The 20,407-nt window shown below is 46.5% G+C and overlaps 2 protein-coding genes across 3 annotated transcripts in view; one reads left to right on the top strand and one right to left on the bottom strand.

Annotated features, from left to right (window-relative positions):
• Positions 1 to 20,407, bottom strand: part of LOC128274223 (uncharacterized) — a 305,029-nt gene that overhangs the window by 239,692 nt on the left and 44,930 nt on the right. The window lies entirely within an intron of this gene.
• LOC128274161 (transcription factor kayak) lies at positions 5,309 to 19,231 on the top strand. Of its 2 annotated transcripts, none has more exons than XM_053012271.1 (3): positions 5,309 to 5,977; positions 15,367 to 16,304; positions 16,397 to 19,231. In XM_053012271.1, the coding sequence occupies exons 1-3, from the start codon at positions 5,882 to 5,884 to the stop codon at positions 16,677 to 16,679; spliced, it is 1,317 nt and encodes a 438-aa protein (XP_052868231.1). In that variant the 5' UTR covers positions 5,309 to 5,881; the 3' UTR covers positions 16,680 to 19,231. The 2 variants fall into 2 exon arrangements, with proteins under 2 accessions (XP_052868231.1, XP_052868239.1); XM_053012279.1 differs by lacking the exon at positions 5,309 to 5,977 and adding an exon at positions 14,734 to 15,019.

The raw sequence follows: 20,407 nt of genomic DNA, 5'->3' as shown, positions 1-20,407 counted from the left end.
TGCTTTAGCTATATTCCGGTGCATTATCGTGCTGTATTATCACTTCACTGTGTTCACTGTGCTCATTCCGAGCTTTCTCCACCGATTCCAAATAATGGGCAATTGCTATTTGGGACACACTTATTGAATGGCTGAAACCTCATGTGTAATCGCTGCTAAAGCAACATATTATCTATACATGCTTCTATATCTATCTGTCTCTACATGTCATCTACATCTATATCATCTATATAAGCTTCCACAAACAAATGTTTGGCTTTGACCTCTTCTTCTTCTTTTCTTGGTCGCGGTTCATCCGTAGAACAACAGTTCTGCGTAGTTCCGGTAAGAAGTCCGGTGGATAGAATTGTTATATTCCGATGAAAACAATCGCGATGCGAAAACAATCATTGATCTTGCACATAACCATCGAATTTCTTCCACCAGTCCATTGAAAACGGGATAAAATAATATTTTAAAATTCATCTTGTAGATATAACCGTATCCAGTATCGTTGACACAACCCGAACCTACAAAATTAGCACACGACTAACGTGCCCACTGTGTGAGGTGCGGCTTCTGGTGAACCTGGACCAAACCTACTAAAGTTTGCTTTGATAAACTTCTAAGGAACCTGACTTTGCCGTGGAATTCTATCTACCGTAGAACGCTAATATAAACTTCTGCCTCCTAGCGACTAGTTATTATGATTTATGTTATGGTTTTAGCAGATTCATGGTGAACAGTTGGTGGTTTTGCACTGCAAACTGATGAATCTGTGCAGCGCAATCCATTTAGCATCGACGTTACAGTATTTTTTACAACGAACAAATCAAGTATCGTGCAGTGATTAATTTTTTTATTTTTGGAAGGTTTAAAATCGAAGGAAATTTATGAACGAATGGTGAAAGGGTATAAGGACTCTTCACCTTTAATTAGCGGTTTAAAAGGGGGGTCTCTGAATTTAAACGTGGTCGTACAAGCCTTCAAGACGATTTCCCGTCAAAGACGCCCAAAAATAGACACAACACCTGAAATCGTAGGAAAAATACAGAATATCGTATTGGAAAATCGTCGAATCACTGAAGGAGATTTAGTACAAGCCCTAGGCTTCTCATTGGGTAGTGTAAGCAATATTATGACTGAAATATTGGTACATTCGCTAACAATGGAACTAAAACACATTCGAATGCAACTTTCTCGGCAACCGCTAGAGCGTTTTCGAAAGGATAAAGTGGAAATTGTGCGTCGACTCATCACCATGGATGCGGACTTGGGTCCATCACCACGATTCTGAATCAAAACAAAAGGCTAAAAAGAGTGGTTTGAGCCCGGTTCTTCTTCGCCCGGCTCCCAAACGAATTCGTGTCCAAAAATCGACCAAAAAGGCATCAGTTTTTGGCATGCGAATGGAGTTTTTTAGCTTGCAAAACGGGTAAAACAATAAATTTCGATTATTGTTGTAACTTTATTGACTGACGGATGATGATCGTCCGTACCGCAGGCTAGGTTTGCAATTATCTCAAAAACCATGGATCACGAGCTTTCAAGGGTAAACAATTTGCGTCTAGTTTTCCCAGCGGCGAGGACAAATTGATATTTGGTATAACCTCTAAAAAAACACCATCCATCGCCATTGACCCAAGCAATATGACGCCATAACGGCACGCACGTCACACGTCGCCCGGGGCGTTGGGGCCCACACCGCTCTCCCCGCAAGGGGAGCCAGAGCACGTCATACTGGGCTGCCATTGGTCCAAACGGTACAGCTTCCTTCCATTCTTGTTGCTCCCCTTCTCCCTTTCCTCGCTGAGTTAGCACGCGCGCGCGTGTGTGTGCGTGTGTCTCTTAATTAGCAACAATGTTGGTGCATTTCGTTGTGGTGTCTGCTGCGAACCCCTTTATTGTGGCCTATAAAAATATAACGTGCACGACACTCGGCTCGGCGTGGTGATGCAAAAATGATGCGTCATCAGGTTTTCTCTGTCTCTATCCCCCTTGTATCTCTCATTCTCGTTCTCCCTCTTCCTCGTCGAAAAAAAGATTATTCCTTTTTGTCTCGTTTTTTTGCCTTTCGACGGCCATTCACGGACAAGTGACGAGTGCCGCGTGACGTTGCGGTTTCCGTGGAATTAGGCGTGGCACTCACTTTATTGCCTGCGCGCGCGTTGTTGTCACTCAGGAGGAGTGCCACCGAAAGCGCGTAGCGAAGTCGGCAGAAAATCGATTCTCTCGGTGCCCCGGTGCCGGTTGTTCCGCAGCAGCCAATTAGGAATGGAAGAATCGCATAAAAACGTCAGGAAAAGAAAATGATTGCCTTCATTCCGAGTAGCGCACTTCAGAGCGTGGCGGCGGCTGGCAGTCATTCGACACACACAGCACCGGGTTGGTACAGCAGCCGGGGTTTTCCCAAAATTCCCATTCGTCAGCCACCGGATTCGTTGGTTTCTTTCTCTTGAGGTTATATGTTTGGCCCGCGTTTGTCGAGCGGCGGGTGTTGTTGTTTCTCCTCGGCCGAAGAAGCACGAGAGATTTTTGAGACTTGCTGCCGCGATCACGTGTAATGATCGTGCGCTAAGGATCGTTAACGAACTGAAGGGTTCTTAGCTAAGATCTTATGCGAACTGACTAATCTAAAGAACCGACCGTTTTTCGATGGGCATGAGTAACCTCGCAGAAAAAGGGAGCTCAACAAAAAAATCATTCTTTCTTGTTGGAACAGTGTTTTAATTATGCAAAAGACGAAAAAAAGGAAAGCATAACGGCCCATGGTGGAACAAAGAAGTTGCTGAAGCCCTGCCAAAGCCCTCAGAACCCTTACAAGCGTAAACAAAACACCTAACAAAATCTTCACATCTTACGTCGCCTTTCCTTTACTGTGAGGCAAACTTCGAAGCAAACAAGTTTTTAAAATAGCAAAAGAATAATCATGGACCACCTTCATAATCACGGAAGTAAACTCTCTGGCCTATGTGGAAACGAGTCCATGAACGTTCATAAATAACAACGAGCAATACAATAGTCTCTTGCACCATGACGAACTGCAATGGGCTCTTCATAAGTGCTCCAGCAAATCAGCCGGACCCGACTGAATAGCTTTTTCCATTTTCTGTAATCTCCCCCTAGTAGCTAAGCTTCAACTACTGAACATCTACCACACCGCATCGGTTAATGGCCACAACGCCTACTTCTTGGAAGAAATCAGATAAACCTAAATACGTTAGCAGTTATTACACCATATTCGTTTTCAACTGCATTAACAACATTTTTGGGAGAGAATGGTCAATAGAATCTTGTACAGGACCAAGAATGCAACAAGCTACTCAGCCCTTCCCATTACGCCTATCGAAATGGAAGGGAAACGAAAAGAGCTGTACCAAACAAACCAAATGCTTAAAGTTTCAACAAGAACGATATTTCGCCAGGAGTTCCCTTTGTCTCTTCCCTGACCTCTTCATCATCAGCCTACAATAACTACAGGATGATCCAATAAAGGTTCTCTTTTTCATTTGGTTATAAAACACCTGGATCGTATGGAACCTAACACAGAGCCCCCGCTGTACTGTTCCGCAGCCACCCGGAAGGACGTCGTGGACGCCCGAAGGCGAGATGGATCGACCGGGTGCAACGTGATCTACTTGCCCTGGGCGTGACGGGCTGGCGTAGAGAAGCACGGGCCAGACTAAGTGCAAACTGTTGCGCACGTACAGCAATTAAAGAAGAAGATAAAACAAAAACCGACTTAGTATTTTTCGATGGTTGAACATTTATTCAAAAGGAGGTTGATTCATGCATGTTTTGTATGAAATACATTTCATTAAAGCACATTTCCTCATTATGTTAATAAGCAGAATTGTCTTTTTTGGGGTTCGGAAAACCCACACGTCGTCAAGCCACAAGAGAAGCCAATGCACCCACAACGAGAGACTGTTTGGTGCGGATTTTGAGTCTAGCGACATCATCGGCCCAGTTTCTTCGAAAATGAAGATGGAATCGACATCGACGAAATTGAAGCTGAAAACATAGACGACATCTGGTGTTAGCCACAATCGATGTTTTGCGCCCCACCTTCGAAAATCGAATAATCAGCAGAAGTTGTGTTGTGAATCGGCCACCAAGAAGCAGCGATTTGACACTATTTGACTTGGTTATCTTTGGGGATCGGTGAAAGACAAATGTTACGCGACGAAACTAGCAACCCAGAGCTCCCTCACCCAAGTACAAACAACTAAACTACTAGGAGTCTCGAACTTCCGAACTCCATTTTTTGGGCCGCTGTCGTCACTTAAAACAAGCGATCAAAGGCCACATTGCCCTCTTACCACCCGCTCGCGGGAAACAATGAGCAGTTCGTGGAACACCAAAACCACACCGCAAATACGGCCCCCATCCTTCCTCGGACCTCTCGGACATTATTTCCACTCGAAACCAAAAGAGCCCTCCTATCTCGAATCTGAGAATTGGACACACACGGCGGCTAACACAACACTCCTATCTAATCGGCAAAATTCAGTCCGCACCTCTGTGTGTCGTATACTGCGGCGGCGTAACCATCACCAGTATATCCTTCTGCACTGCTACTACAATGCAGACCCAAAGCATATGCCAAATCATCTCCATCCCAATCAATGAAACGTAAACTGCTCAATTTCCTCAAGCGTTTCGGCAAATCTAAATCACGTACTTTCAGACAAACATCAACCACCTCCACCACCACCACAACCAATAGACACCCGATTTCAACCGCAATTGTCAGCGCAAGGAGACGCGAATCGAAGCCACACGCTGAAAGTCTCATGGGCACTCACGGGGGTCGTGATGACGACATCGCGGGGTGCAACCGAATCCGGCAACCGCGCGCGGTTTGTTAGGTGTATGTGCAGGTATGCCACGAGATGGGGAATTTCGGTCACTCATCGACGGAACCGTGCGGGGAATTCCGAGCCCGACCTGACCGGCCTGACTGGCAATTAGGTTGTTTTGCGCTTTGGCCTGACCGTTGCGAACCCCCCTTGCAAGCCACAGCTGCGCGCTCGCCGTGGTCACTTCGATTGCTGGTGGTGGTGGTGGTAGCGATGGGGTTGCTGGTGGCGCCATTGATACATTTGGCGTCGGCTTGGTCGAAACGCACCACGACCACTCAGTCGGGAGGCATGAGTTCCATTATTAAAGCGGCTCCTAGCGTGACGTATCTTGTCAGTCCGTAAACAACGTTCACATCGCGGGTCTGCATCGCGTAGTGCTCTCTGTCTCCACCACACCACGGAGTGCCCACCTCTCCGGAGACGGTGCTTTAGTGTACACCACCCCTAGCACGAGTGACGACATTGCAACAATCAACTCTTCCGCGCTTCCAGAACATTTTACACACAACACAAAGTGTGCAACAATCACCAATTGCTAGTAGTTCGCGGTACCTCCCAGTCCTGGGTATCCTGTGTGTCATTGTGTGTTGGTGTGTCTGTGTGTGTCCTGTGGTGTCCAGTCTGCCAAAAACAGCTGCTTATGTGCACAGGCCCCAGCAATTGAATTAGCGCAGTGTGTCCGGCCGGTAGTGTCCGGCTCTCTCCCCTAAGCACACACAGCTTCTGACAGTTTCGGTGTCCGGTCCAGTTGGTGAAGCAGTTAAGTGAGAGTGTAGCCGAGAGAGGTACGAGTATTGAGCGCCATTAGTCCTCCGAACAGAAATCGGGTGTGTAGAATAAAGCTACTGAACTCAGGTAGTGTAGGAGGCCGCCCCTTTGTTCCTTTGTCACCGAAGTCCCACTACCGTCGCCATATCCCTGTGGGGGGCGTCCAGGCGCTTGTCTTCTGTGGTGTGCCTTCAGTTGTAGTGGCCCGGAACCGGAACGCCCTGTCGAACACCGCGTCGTGCCCCTAGGCTCTCTAGACGGCCTACCAAATGACGAGGGATGATAACGTGTTGTTGAATGATGTTTACTTCAATGCGTACAACACTAATTCACCGCTCACACCGTTGACGCCGATGAGTAAACTCGTAAGTATTCCAATTCGCATTCGATATTGCATCATGCGAGGTGTTTTTGCTTGAAGGTACATCGCCGCGGACCCGTCACACTACACACAGTTACAGTCAAAGTGGGCTCTGTGCGCAATTTATGGTTCCGCAGGCCGCAACGGCCTCCCTCCGCTCGGTTGTGTGTCTCGCGGGGCCCACGCCCATGTCCGCAGTGGGCGATGAGCAATCAGACATTGGTGCGCTTATCAGTTAAGTCGGCCCCCCGGTATCTCGTCTCTCGATGCCCAAGCCCGATCGACAATGTCTAACACAGTTGCAGCATTAGTAGTAGTAGTAGCAGTAGTAGTAACCGTTTATCGCATGGTTCCGGGCCCAGGCCTTTGCCGCCATCTTGCTTGCACCTCTCTTAATCGAGACCAAAAATTAAAAAAAGGATTTATCACGACGGGCACAAGCAGCGCACGGGGTAAGGCCTGCTGCTGCCTGCTGCTGTCATGATTCCGTTTTGGAATGTGGTGGCCCTCTTCAGGGTCACCATCATTTTGTTTTGAAGTCGAGATCAGCGCCGCCGCTCAGTAGCCACGCACATGTGGGACACACTCTTCTCAGACCTATCTCGACCCCTATCTTGAACTTTGCTTGAAAACGCCCAATTCGAGAGCATATTCGCACTTCGTCAATCAGATTCAGTTCATTGCTGCCGCTTGCAAAAAAGTGCTAACTGATGATAGCACTTCCTGTTTTCTCTTCAGCACTTTATAACATTGTGAAACATCAGCAGCAGCAGCGATATCTTTGTTAGAGAGGCCTAGCACAAGGCCTCAATACGCCTCCTTAGATAAGAGTGGAGGGATAGGGATAGAGGGAGAGCGCAAAGAGCAAGAGGAATCGTTATCTGTGGGGAACCGATATTTGAGTTGTGTCGTTCCGGAAGTTGGTCCGCCACTGGTCAACAGGGAGATAAATGGCAAACGAAGAAAAGAGAGGGAGATAGAGCTGGGAATTGTTCTTTGTTCGCCGTTTCAATATTATCCACCCTTTTTCCGATTTCTACAATAACAGACGGGACATACTACGTACGAATGCACTTTGCCAGGAATTTCCTTTGTGTTGCGCTTCTCTCTCGCTCTCTCTAGACAAACGGAAGCGTTATGTTAGCGTAATGTCGAGGCAGTCGATAACGACATCGAACAAACGAGACCCACTCAGAGCCATACCATATAGTGTCGGTTGAGGAAATCTGGTCTCTGTCTGGACACGAAATTGGGCCGATGGAAATGGATTGTATTACAAAAGATGAAGGAAGCACATAGGGGTGGACGTAAAGAAGTTTCCGCCCAAATTGGTGAACTCTGATTAGAGGGAGTACATAAATTGTGGTCAATTGTCAGTTATTCATTATTGGATTGGGCCGAGCCTGTTTGCCTGTTTTTAACGTGTTTTGATGTGCACTGTCACTGGGGTTGGCAACTGAATCGTTTCGCATAGAAACTTGTAACTAATTCGCAGCTAGTACCAAGATTTGTAAACCGCAAAAGGGATTGCTCCCCATGCTTTCGAAACGGGGTTACTCAAGCACTCAGACAATTGTTCCGTTTTGTTTAATAAAATCAACACCTAATATGGGGATTGTGGCACAGCAGAATTTGAAGGAAGCTGTTGTTTCAAAACCCACCGGACGTTCCAACCAAAACCTCTCAATCCACAACGCGCAAAGCCAGTAAAGAGACGAAAGAAGCTTCAAGCTCAAAGTCTCTATAAAGATAACAACAACAACGCGCAAAGTGCGCGTTGGCATTGACCGATGTTATTAAATTAACACCAGCGCCTCCGTTTCCGTGGCAAGCATCAGTGCGTACCCCGCCATATGTATACGGTCCTTTGTGGCGTATGTGTCAGAATATCGCTCAAGCGATTCCGAAAAAGCTTCAAGCTGATACCGCTCGCCGAAATGTGTCGTAGGCGCCACCACGTCAAAGCGGAATGGGCCCCAAATCCGCACCGTCACTCGCGGACGGCTATTAGCATTTTCGCACACGCGACCGTATGTGCTGCCCGAAGCAGTCGCTGCGAAAGGGGGACTCTACTTACCTCTACCTTTGAGGTGGCCCGAAATGGGAATTTTTATCTCGGTCCGGCCGACACGTTTTGGGACACTGGAACTGCGATTGTGGGAGTGAATCAGTTTGTTTCTCTGTAGTCAGATTATAAAAAAATACGACTAGCGACTAGACTCTTCTCCGGAAGAAAGACTTGCGCGTGTATCCTCAATTGCATACGAGTAGCTTTTCGTGGCTCAGGAACTAACCGACAACCTTCGGGAATCGGGCAAACTGTAGCCGCGTCGCGCTGTAAATAGAGGATTTGTGCTGTAAAATGGCGTCCACCACGACCACCGGTTGAACGGACAATCGAAGCCGCCCACACAACGTCACAACGTTGGAGCGCACTCGTTTCAAGTTCACCTCCAATCCTTGACTAGACAGAGCGACACAGATGACGTAGTAACGTGTTGGCGGAAGGTTTTTGCGGGGAGTACTTCTTCATTACTTCATTGGTTCTTGTACCGAATCGTTACTGGTGATAAAAAGGAGAGTTATTACAAGAACCCTAAACGCAAAAAGGCCTCGTTAACCAAGTCCATCGTAACCAAAGCGTTGCTCTTTCGGACCAGCATTTGTTCCGTTACGTGAGTAACGATTTGACAGCACAGTGGTTCACTTCTTTTGGAAGTATTAAAAAATAGGTCTCTGTTTGGATCGCTCCTAAAGATAAGAAGTTCTATCGGAACACGGAATCGAGGAATGACCTAAAAGATGGCAGAAAGTAGTAGCTAACAAGGGACAATACTTTCATTAAGGTAGTCATACGTTTTGTTGTTGTAGGTAGGTGTCACAAATGTCGAATAAAAACCGAACTAATTAATTCACACAACTTATGAAAAAATCAAAGATATCCTCGGTCGGCGTAGTTGGTTGCGCTGTCATTTTGTGGAGCTTTTTTTTATATACATTTTTATTATTAACAGCTTTGGTCATTATCCGTCATTATCCACAGGCTGTTGGTTATGTTTCTTATGTGTTTTTAACGAACAGCGCGTCCGGACAAAGTGCTAGTATATGCAACCGTCGCTAGCTAGAATGTGTGTCACTCCGTTCGTAGTGCGCGTGTGAACACGTGTATCGTTTATACCGCGTATACGTAGGTCGAGGAAGTCGTAAAGCAAGGTGAGGGAAGGTGAGCGAGCGAGAAATCGTGTACATTCTAGAACCGCTGCGCTTTGTTTTTCGATGTGCCCCTGCACGCTGCTGAGGTGTACTTGAGTTACTGTAACGGAACGGAACTGCGAAGGCGGGGGGGGGGGGAGGTCCATCGACGGTGGGCAGTAGCGATGTCACCAGCGCGTTAATCTTACAAAATTCGCAGACAGACATGGCCCACGGCGGCCAGAATTATCTCCGTCGTCTGCCGTCACATGTCGACGGGCGCAATCTTAATCAATTTGATTCAATTTGGTCAATCGTCGTCGCACTTTGGGGAGGGTGGGAAAATAGGACACCTTCAGCGTGGATACCATGCGTGAACCAGACCAACGTACACCACCCCAGAGCTTGCATTCAAGAAAGGTGAAAGGTGTAGGAACTTGAATAATGCAAAACAGTGGTCGAGTGGACGCCGACATCGCTTGTCACACGTCACCGCGTCCACATGCGCGCACTCGCGCTCTCCGTTGACCACACACGCGATCTGGGAACATTGACGAAGTATTTCTGAGAAGCGCGAACTCCAAACGATTCTTAGATCAAACCATTTTATCGAGCGTGGCCAATCCGCGACACGCGACACGAAGAGCAGTCGCCAACAGTTGCCACGGGAAAATCCTGGTGGAACTCTAGCATGTGTTGTATGGCAAAGGGGCAACATGACAGTCAGGATTTCAGTATCCCAACTTTGTGTAATAAAACCCCAAATTTTAATAGACCGACTAAGTATTTAGTTGCCATATCTTCTTGTACCTTTGGTACTCTTTTTCTCTCAAACACACACACAAACAGACACACTGTCTACTGGGTTGTTCAATGAGTATTGCGCCTCAATAACATAGGGTGTTGTTGCTAGCCCCTTTTTTTGCTTCAAATGTTTGGAAGGCCTAAGAGCAAAGTAAATTTCTGAATGAATGCTGAAAGTATACCAGGACTCTTCATCTTCAATTAGTACAGTATCAAGATAGGTTGCTTCAAGATTTAAACGTGGTCGTACAACCATTGAATACCATCCTACGTCATGGACGTCCAAAAACAGCAATGACGCCTGAAATCATACAAAAATAATACAGAATAATACCGTATTGGTTAATCGTTGAGTGACCGAAAGAGTTGTAGTAAAAGCCCTAGCCGCTATCTCATTGGTCAGTGTTCAAGTATTGAGTTTTCTGAAAGCTGTGTACAAAATGGCTGCCACCGCATTCGCCTAACACGTGAAACAAAAATGGCGCAACTCGAACGCAACTAAGAACTTATTTGGGGATTTATAGCACAACATTAAATTTTTTTGGAAATACCTCTATATTTCCCAGTATCGTTCTTCCATTTTTTAATATTAGTATTATGAATGTTATCACTATATTATACATTTATACAAACCTAAATAAAAACTTATTATATGGTTTGGATTTGATGATGTAGAGTCAGAGTAAGTCAAATCAGATATTTTTAGAAAAATCCTTAAATCGTAGTAGAATATCCCTCGGGAGGGAATTCTAAATTTACCAAAAAATCTCTGATTCGACTTAAACTATACCTCACTGGAATCGATCTAAATAGACCTAAATTTAAAAAAAAAGTATATAAAAGAGATTAATGATAGGCTATTGCAGCTCAAAGTCTCTATAATTCAACAAACAAACGAACGCAACTTTTCGAACCACAATAACATTGTGTGTTTGGTTTTATCGGTGCGGAAAACCTTCTGAACAGCCCGGTGTATCCGTGTCGCGTCCCTCATTGTCTGTGGCCCACTGTGTGCGCCACGTACGTATCTACCCGGTATCTATTTTAGCTCAGGAGTGAGTCTTCCGTTTGTTGACACGGGGACGGGAACGGAGGACGCGGATGCGCGCTATTCCACTGCACGCAACCGCCCCTTCCCCCACCGCCCAACCAAACATCGGTGTCGCTTTCCGGTTTTTGGTCTGCTGTTGTTTGTTCCGCGCGCTGTGCGCAGCGGAAATTCCAACAACTTGTGATTAAACAGAAACACGCGCTGACTCACTTCACACTTTCGCGCGCGCTTGTGTGAGTCCGTGTTCGGCGATCAGCCAACCCCTACGTGGTCCACCACTACTAGCGGGCATCGACACTACTCCCCACCCCAATTACTACCGCGGTGGACGATCGGTGGTGCGGTCAACTAACAAGATAACGCACGACACCGACTATGGTGTTTGTGTGCCAGGAGGGAAAGGGGTGGAAGGGGTTGTTGGGAGGGGTGTAGCAAATGAACGAACGAACTATCTGTTTGGCTAAGAAGATGATCTTTTCATTTTCAATTTGGCTTGACCCGTTTTCTGTTTGGATCACTTCCCGGGTGCTGTAGGTAGGGGAAGTCCTGTCCACATATGGAGCTCTCTACGTAGTAAGCGGGCAAGGTACGGCTCGGCGGGGGGGAGCATACTGAATCAGCCAAGCGGAGTCAAGCGCTGTTCGCAGAACTGCTGCGCTGAAACATCGTTAAAAATAGGACGCGCCTCAATGCGCCCGAATCACAAAACGTGCCAAACAACACACAACCTCACACCAATCCAAATAGTACACACTACACAGGTGAAACAGGCGAGAGCGTGTGTGTGTGCGTGCGAGAGCGCGTACTGTCTCTCGGGGGGCCATCTCTACTTCCTGCATCTGCATCCCCTCCCGATGCTGTGCCAATTCGATTCGGATGTTTTGGGCCGCAAACCCCGGGCCCGGTGCGCTCCGTACTACTCGACTCTCGACAGGGTGGTCAATATTTATGTGAAAGGTTGATTCTCCAAATTTATGTATAAAATACAATTTTGGTTGCAGAAAATTGGGAAATGTGGTCTTCAACTCAAACGGCACGATATTTGAAAACCTCATTTCTTTAAGCTTATTTTCGCCTCGGAGGCTATGTTAATAAGCAGAATTGTCCTTTTTAGAGTTCGGAAAACCCACACGTCGTGCAAGAAAAGCCAATGCACCTAAAACGAGGGTCTGTTTGAAGAGAAATGAAGAAGGAGCCGCCGTAACCGTTGACAGCGTACGCTACCGAGACTGGTACTTGGGCGCATTTGAAGCTGGAAAGTTGGACGACATCTGGTTTCAACATCTGGGTTCAATAAGTTCTTTGCCTCTATAAGAAAAACACGTTTTCATGGTTTGAAATTCACCACTTTATTCAGTACGGCCTGAACATCAATACACTTGATCGAACGAGACTTCAATTTAAAAATTCCATCCCTGAAGTAGGAAACTGGAAGGGCTTCAAAATACACCTCCGCTGTTGTTATGACGTCTCCATTTGATGAAAAACACTTTTCACGCATGGTTTTTTGGGACCTGAAAACAGATGGAAGTTGCTGAGGGCCAAATCTGGTGAATACGGTGGATACTACAACAATTCGAACTTTTATTAATGGATTTTCACCATTTTCAAAATGCTCTTGTGGCAGGGTGCATTGTTCCATTTTTAGCGAATGTGGCACCCATTTTGCACACAGGTTTCTGAAACACAATACTTCAATATTGGTTATACTGCTCAATGAGATGGCTATGCCTCATACTAAATTTCTTTCACTGATTCGACGAATTTCAAATACGATATTGTGTATTTTTGCTACGATTTCAGGTGTTGTGTCTGTTTTTTGACATTTTTTACATGAATCGTCTTGAAGGCTAGTACCGCGTTTAAACTCAGAAACCCCCCTTTTAACCCCCTAATTGAAGGTGAATAGTCCTTATACACTTTCAACATTCGTTCATAATTTTCCTTTGCTTTCAAACCTTTCAGAAATTAAAATTAAATCACTGCACGATGCTTGATTTTTTCCATTGTAATGAATTGTAACAAAAAATTAAGCGACTGATTGAAACAAAACTTCACATACGTTCATATGAAGAGTGTACGAATATAAGTGTACCTGCGAAGCTAGCCGTGGTGGACATTTGACCGAAATTGTTTTACAATAAAAAAATTAAATGAATGAACCTTTCGAATAAATGTTCAAGCATCGAAAAATATTAAGCCGTTTTCGGTTTTTTAACCAAGTGAAAAAAAAAATATCCTTTCGTGGACAACCCTGTACACGAGCCACTTGCGTGCGCGCGTCCCACTTCCGGTGGCCACCTCTCAGGTACTCTCTCTTCTGTTGAGGTGATTCGACTCATCTCACCGACTCACCGGCGGGCCCAGGATTAGCTTTCTACGAACTACGAGCCCGTTTTCTCAATTTCTCTCCCACAGAGAGAGACACACAAAAGGGTGTCTGCTTCTTGTGGGTGGCTGCGCGGGACTGTCTCTCGCTCTCTCTGTTGACGGGACAGCCTGTTTGGTGGGACGGCAAACCGTTTGGCCGAAGCAGTTACGAAACCAAGATTCGACGCAGCGCGCGTGTGGTGCTCGCCTCAGATTTTCGCCGAGTGTTTTGGCGCGACCGGTGCGCGACGACAACCGCGAAGTTTTCTGCGCCGCGTTTTGTCCTCCCCTGAATTTTCCTTCTCTTTCGGTCTCACGCACACGCCCTCTCTCTGCCTCCTTCTTTCTCGTACTCCTTGTTCTTATCCGGTTTTCATTTTGTTGTGAAATGTTCCGGTCCCCCCCGCGGTTGCGATTGTTTTGCATATTGTAATAGTAGCGCACAGCACAGCACAGCACACACACACACAACATAGCACCCCCGGCTTGCTGCCGCACTGCCTACCGGTGACTCCCGATCTGCCGATCTTGACCCCGGCGAGACCCGAGACCGCGGGTTATGGCGTTTACCCCGGACCCGCTCTCGGTTCCGGTTGCGGGAGGGGTTGTAGCCCTCGCCAGACTGCGAAGGATCCAGGGTGTTTTCCCATACGGGGTAGCCGTCCTGTTCCGGGTGCCGTAAATGTGGGTAAATATGAGAATTTGAACAGGATCGGGATGGCCCGGCCCGGACTCAGGTGTGCAGGACGCGCACTGGGGGAGAACGAGCAAGGGGTGGTCACTCGCGCGATTATGGGTGAGCGCCCGTGTGGCATGTAGCGGTGGCGGCGGCGGCGGCGGCCGTGAGGTGATTAAATCACCTTTTAAAAATAAATTCCCATTTACCCACATACGGCGTCGGCGGTGGCGGCGGCCGCGCGGTGCGCGTGTGACACTCGCGCGTGTGTGGGTGCCCCAGTGTGGCTGCGCGTGTGCGTGCGTGCGTGCGTGTGTGTGTGCCTATTTATCTTTTCTCGCGATCAATAGGCGTAAATAGTCTCTCAAAGATGCTCTCTTCCTTTACCGCCGCGCCTGACTTTACGTATCATCCGCCGCCAAGAACAGCGCAGTGTGTCGGCTTCATTGCGACGGAAGTGCGTGGTGTGCGGCTGGTGCTCCGGTGTTGTTCCGGCTCCGGCATTGCTTGCTATCCGGCGCGCGAAGTTGCATAAAGGACTCTGCAGAGAAGAAGTGCAGGGTGCAGCCAAACACAACGGCGGGAAAAAGCCCCCCGCAAACGCGGCGCTACGCATCAACGAATTATTCTTACTCCAACGAACACTTCAAAACCGCCCCCGGACAACGATAACGAGCGAGACAACACGAAAACCAACCCCAGACGGAACAACCCGGCCTTCAAAGAGGAGGTTTCCACCTTCCTTAGTGGTGTCACCGTAACGAAGAACGCTCTACCGAATCGAACGAACTGAATCGCGAATACACAACACTTTAGTATCACCGCTACTACTACTACTATTACTATTAGTACGACAACGACGAAAGATAACCTCTGCACACGAGCAAGCCTTTGGGGCGATGGATGTCAACGAGTTTGCGAACTTCTTGGCCCGTGAACTGTTACTGGAACAGGTCTCTGTCACTTTCTTGCTTTTTCTCTTCCCCCCATCCCCCTTCCCTCTTTCTTTGCGTCTTATTGAGAAACCAGATTCCAGATGTTTGATTTTGAGTGACCTACGAACGCCTTGTTTTAGAAGATGCCGAGCTATGTCCACCACCAAGTTCGTTAATAACCCATTTTTGAAACATAAACACTACAAAGACAACCTCACTCAGGGTGTGCTGTCCGTGTGGTGCAGTGCATGTAGCGCTGTCCTTGTTGTCTTGTCTGGAGCTTCCTTTTTTGTATATTCCATTGCAGAACGGACCGGGCCGTATTTATAATAATTGGTGTTTCTGGTCTGGTTTTCGATTTGCAGTTTGCACCGTTCGAGGGCATCGGGGTGCACAGCGGAGTGCCGACACGCACCACGTCCACGCTCACCCCGACCACACTGAAGAATATCGAGCAGAGCGTCATGGGGATAACGAACGACAACCAGATCCACCTACCGTACCAGGCGGGTTTCGTGCCACCGCCGTACCCGCTCGAGGAACACAGCCAGGACCGGGAGGCGAGCCAGGAGTCGTGCAGCTCAAACTCCAACACCTCCTGGCCGGTGTCCGGCTCGCACGGCTACGGTGCCGACGATCTGGACTCGAAGTCGTCCACCTCACTGGACCCACCACCGCTGACCTCGTCGTCATCGTCCCACGGTGGTGGAGGGCATCACGGCTCGTTTGCCGCTGGGGCCGGGACCGGCGACACAGCATCGTCCAGGACGCTCAAGGGCAGCGGCGCAGCAGGCGCCACCGCATCTGGGACGCGTGGCTCTGGACGGCGTAACGTGGGCGGCCGGCGTCCGCACAAACCCTCGAACCTGTCGCCGGAGGAGGAGGAGAAGCGACGCGTACGGCGCGAGCGAAACAAGCAGGCCGCGGCCCGCTGCCGTCGGCGGCGCGAGGACCACACGAACGAGCTGGTCGACGAAACGGACCAGCTGGAGCAGCGACGCCAGACGCTGCAGAAGGAAATCCAGGAGCTCCAGCAGGAGAAGGACGAGCTAGAGTTTCTGCTTGAGACACACCGAGAACACTGCCGCCTGCAGGGCCGCAGGAGCCCGCTCGATATGAAGCCGACGGGGCTGATCGATGGGAACACAAATGCTGCGCTCCTACTGCCGATCATCAAAACCGAACCGGAAGAGGAACTCTCACAGCAGCAGCCAACGCCACCGCAGCAGCAGCAGCTGAAGCTGGCGCCTAACGATGCACAGAATGAAGCCCATCCGTTCCAAGGGGTACCGCCGGGGAAGAAGTATGTAGCGAGCAGATAGCAAGGTTTATAGAATTTGTCCTCTAACGCACTGTTTTTCTTTTACCGTCAATCCATCAACCCGCGTCAAGTAGGTTGAAGCTGTCGAACGTCATAGCGGACAGTTTGAATACCCCACCCACCGTCTCGCTTTCCCTGTCACGACCTGGAAGTCTCAACGTGAAACCGGAAGAGTTTCAGCTGGGGGGCGTGAGTGGTGGTACGCCCTCGAGCGGGCTGTTCAACTTCGAAAGCCTGATGCAAGGTGGTACCGGCCTCACACCGATCGCGGCTCCGATCAGCTTCTCAGCGAACCGCAACCCGCTCGAGCTCATCACCCCGACCTCCACCGAGCCGTCGAAGCTGTTCAGTCTATGAACCCAGCGAGAGCGCCGCCACGATCCTCAGCAACTATCATCTATCAATTGACAGAGTAACACCCACCCACACACACATGCATACTTACGCACAATAGTAACAGTGTACGACAGTGGTACACAGTGGCTCAATCAACAACCCCCCTCCAAAACCGTCTCAGAGATGCTAGCGATTGTATTGAAATCCGAATGCTACACGGAGTTTGGCAATCCGGACCAGAGAGAGAGAGAGAGAGAGAGCAACAATGAATATTTTCAATTTACTTCCCCCAGATTTATCTTCTTCTTCAGGAACAACCACTGAGCGATCTTAGCCTGCACCAGAGACAATGTTCATGCTCTTTCTGTAACGGTTCGTTTTTACGGGCGGGACTTGAACCCAGGCCCAGGCTGCGTGACAGCGACGAGCGTACCGACTGCTCCAGCAGCAGGGGTCCAAATTTATCAGCCATCCAAAATTGGCGGCCTTTTGAACGGGGGCTCCGCTCGGCGTTCCAGTAGAGCGGGGGCTGAACGTAAAGGAAAGAATCCATCACTAAAATTTATTTGTAACCTAGTAACTGCAACACTGATTTTCGTGAAATCAGGACACGTTCATTACGCGAGTGTACGTGCGTCCATTGGTTGACAGGTGGGCGTGCGAAAATCAGTTGGCTTTTGGAACGACGGTGCCAAAAGCACGGTCTTGATCATTGTCCCCAACGCTTCCGGTGCAACTCAAATGTATGTTCGTCGTCGCACACACTCGCCACCTAAATTGAACGCTGAAACACAGGGATCAGGATTAAACAGGGAACAAGTCATTCCGCGTTAATCGATTTTCTGGTCGATGCTCTTAGTAGTAGTTACGTGAGGATATGCATAGCAAGGATTGGCTACAGGTTGTTGAGGGTGATACAGCAACGAGCTGCTCAGCATTCGGCCGAGGATCCTTTTGAACTTCGCAGCTCTTTCTTTGCCTCTTGACGTGCACCACCGGCACGTTCTTTTAATTCATATACATATTAATACTTTAAACTTAATTAATACAATCAATCACTTTAACAACATAATACTTCGTTGGGATCCAATTTTTTTTTAATTATACTTTTTTTATACCCATAGACTATAGTAATAACTCGTTAGAATGCAGTTATCTTTATTCACTGTTTCTTAAGATAGTTTCAAGGATGTTTCACTAGCCAATTAATAAAAGATCGCATCTTTTCAGTTTCAACCAATAATTTGGCAATGTAATTCAAGTGCTCTGAGTTTACACTCGTATTTCTTTTATCTATATTGTTTAAAATGACACTATTAAAATGACTAGTGTTGGTATTACCAAAGTTTTGCGATTAGTGTTAACATCGCGAATGTCGCGAATACGAGCAAACTCTACGAACTTTTCCATCGATTCAAGTAAAACCAGTTAGATACGGTACAACTCTCTCCTTGAGAACAAATAAAAACTAAAGATAGTTGCCCGTTCGCACCACCACACCTTTGCCTTAGAAAGCCCAGACGATTCCGAGCCGTCTCCGTTGTTTGTTCATTGCAAGGCCATAGAAAAGAACATAAACAACATTAAAAAAAAAAACACAATGACAACCTCATTCAGTGTACTATCAAGTGTGCTAAACCCGCGGTGTTACTTTGCGGAGCTTCATTTTTATATACATAGCTGATTCTGACCCTCATCACCTTGCAATCGAGGTCTTAATGACGTATGTAGTTATTTATGTTTTTAATCGGTTTTTAATGAATATGGTAGGTGCGGCTCGGTATCGTTTGGTAGTTTTGAAGCAAAGATGCGGGCGGGCGGCTGTCTATAGATGCAACATAATAGAGACGCGTATTAACTCACTTTTGCCAACAGATTAGTACCGAGCAAAAGTAGTGTAGTTTATGTTTAATGAACAACACACTGAAACAATCAAACTCGATCGGTCTCTCGTGAAAGCAAACGCAGCGGTGGGAGAAGACGAGCAGCCATTGCTTGCCTGTGGGGTGGGGAAGTCTGCCGAAGACTTGGTCAACCTGACCGGCTTTTTCTTTGTGAGGAAAAAACTTTGTAAGGTTATCGAAAAAAAACGAAAATAAGGAACGAAAACAAGCAACTGTAAGGAGGTACAGAAAAAAACGAAAAACTCCCGTGATACGAACGTGTTTATTCTTATCTTTTCACATTCTGTTTCAACATATACATAAATTTGCAAAGGAAAACATTTTCCAAACCCAGGGTGATTTTAGATGTTGGGACCGAATATAATAGGAAAGCGATTCTGGGAATGGAAACAATATTTACAAAATTTATATTTTTATACCGCATATTCTTGTTCCTGTACTGTAAGGTTTGCGAAACATACGTATAAGCCGAGAAAAGCAGCAAAGTACGTGTGAGAGACACAACGAATATGTAAGTGCGAGCACATGAATTACTTTACACGAATTACCAAGCTTTGCCGAAAAAGTATCAGCCCAAAATGATATGATAATAATAATAATGATGATAATAATATTATAATTATATACGGCACAGCCCTTAACTTAAAAGAAATAAAATTTAAAAAAATCACTGAAAAAAGTTGTATTGTGTTATTTCGTCATCGCTTTACAATATCGTTCTATTTCTAGGTATTCTGATTGACGAAAAAAGAAAATATTTGTTAGTTATTACATTTATTATGCATAACAAATTCAGTACCTCATCGCAATGTCTTTAACCTGCTGCCAGTATTGCACCAAATCGTCTATAATCGTGAACCGTTGCTCCTTTTTCTTTCATTCTTCAGTTTAGTTTTCTTCTAAATAATGTTTGTCTTTTTCGCCGCCCACAAGGGGTAGGGGTTTCATACTGCAAATGGGGCTGCGAGGGCCCTTAAGTCAGTGATCTTAACACCGGTTAATCCAAAGCCAAAAGCATGTGAACTTTTTCGTTGCTTCCTAATCGGTGTGTATATAAATATACGTATATATCTAAATCATATCTATATATGACTGTGAATTTATACATAAATATGTATACATATATATACACATATACTTATATGTAACATTCTTTCTGATCACAAAGAGTTTACTTGATTAGTTCATTGGATTATTTTCCACTGTCTCGGCGGCTCAAATTCGGGAAATACCGCTATTTCCAAAGAGTTCACTCCAATGTAAACATTTAGTAACAAGGTAGAAACAAAATACAACATAATTGAAAAAAACTATAAAAATAATTCCTTCGATCATGGTGCTTCATAGCATTGCATAGGAGACAGCATTCAAACCCTCACCATGTTTGAAATTAACTTTGCTTGCATAATGTTGCGATTGCCATAAAAACTCTTGGTATTAACAATATTCGTTTGTATCTCATGCTCGGTGTTGTTTTATTACTTGTTCATGTTACTTTGCTTGCTTTTTCAGTTTGCTTCGAATCCTAGTCGAGTATAATTTTTCCAATTTTCAAATGTTTCTAGCTCCGGCCCGCTGTTCCGCACAAGTTTTGTGCAAACTATTCGAAAAAACGTTTTAGCTATTACGTACATAAATAATGTCTTCCTTTTGTGATTCTTACTATAAAAGGCATTGTGTTGCTTGCTTTTCTAATGTTTTTGTTTCCCTTTATACCTCAACTAGATTGTATTTATCCGAAGGTACCCGCTAATATGTGACTTTCGAGAGACCGATCGACTACAAGATTTTTTTTTCTGTAGATGAAAGAAGCTTCAAGCTCAAAATCTCTCAAATGATAATAAC

This window comes from Anopheles cruzii, chromosome X, assembly GCF_943734635.1.
Source record: "Anopheles cruzii chromosome X, idAnoCruzAS_RS32_06, whole genome shotgun sequence".
Classification (NCBI taxonomy): domain Eukaryota; kingdom Metazoa; phylum Arthropoda; class Insecta; order Diptera; family Culicidae; genus Anopheles; species Anopheles cruzii.
This window is presented reverse-complemented; position numbering and strand designations above follow the sequence as displayed.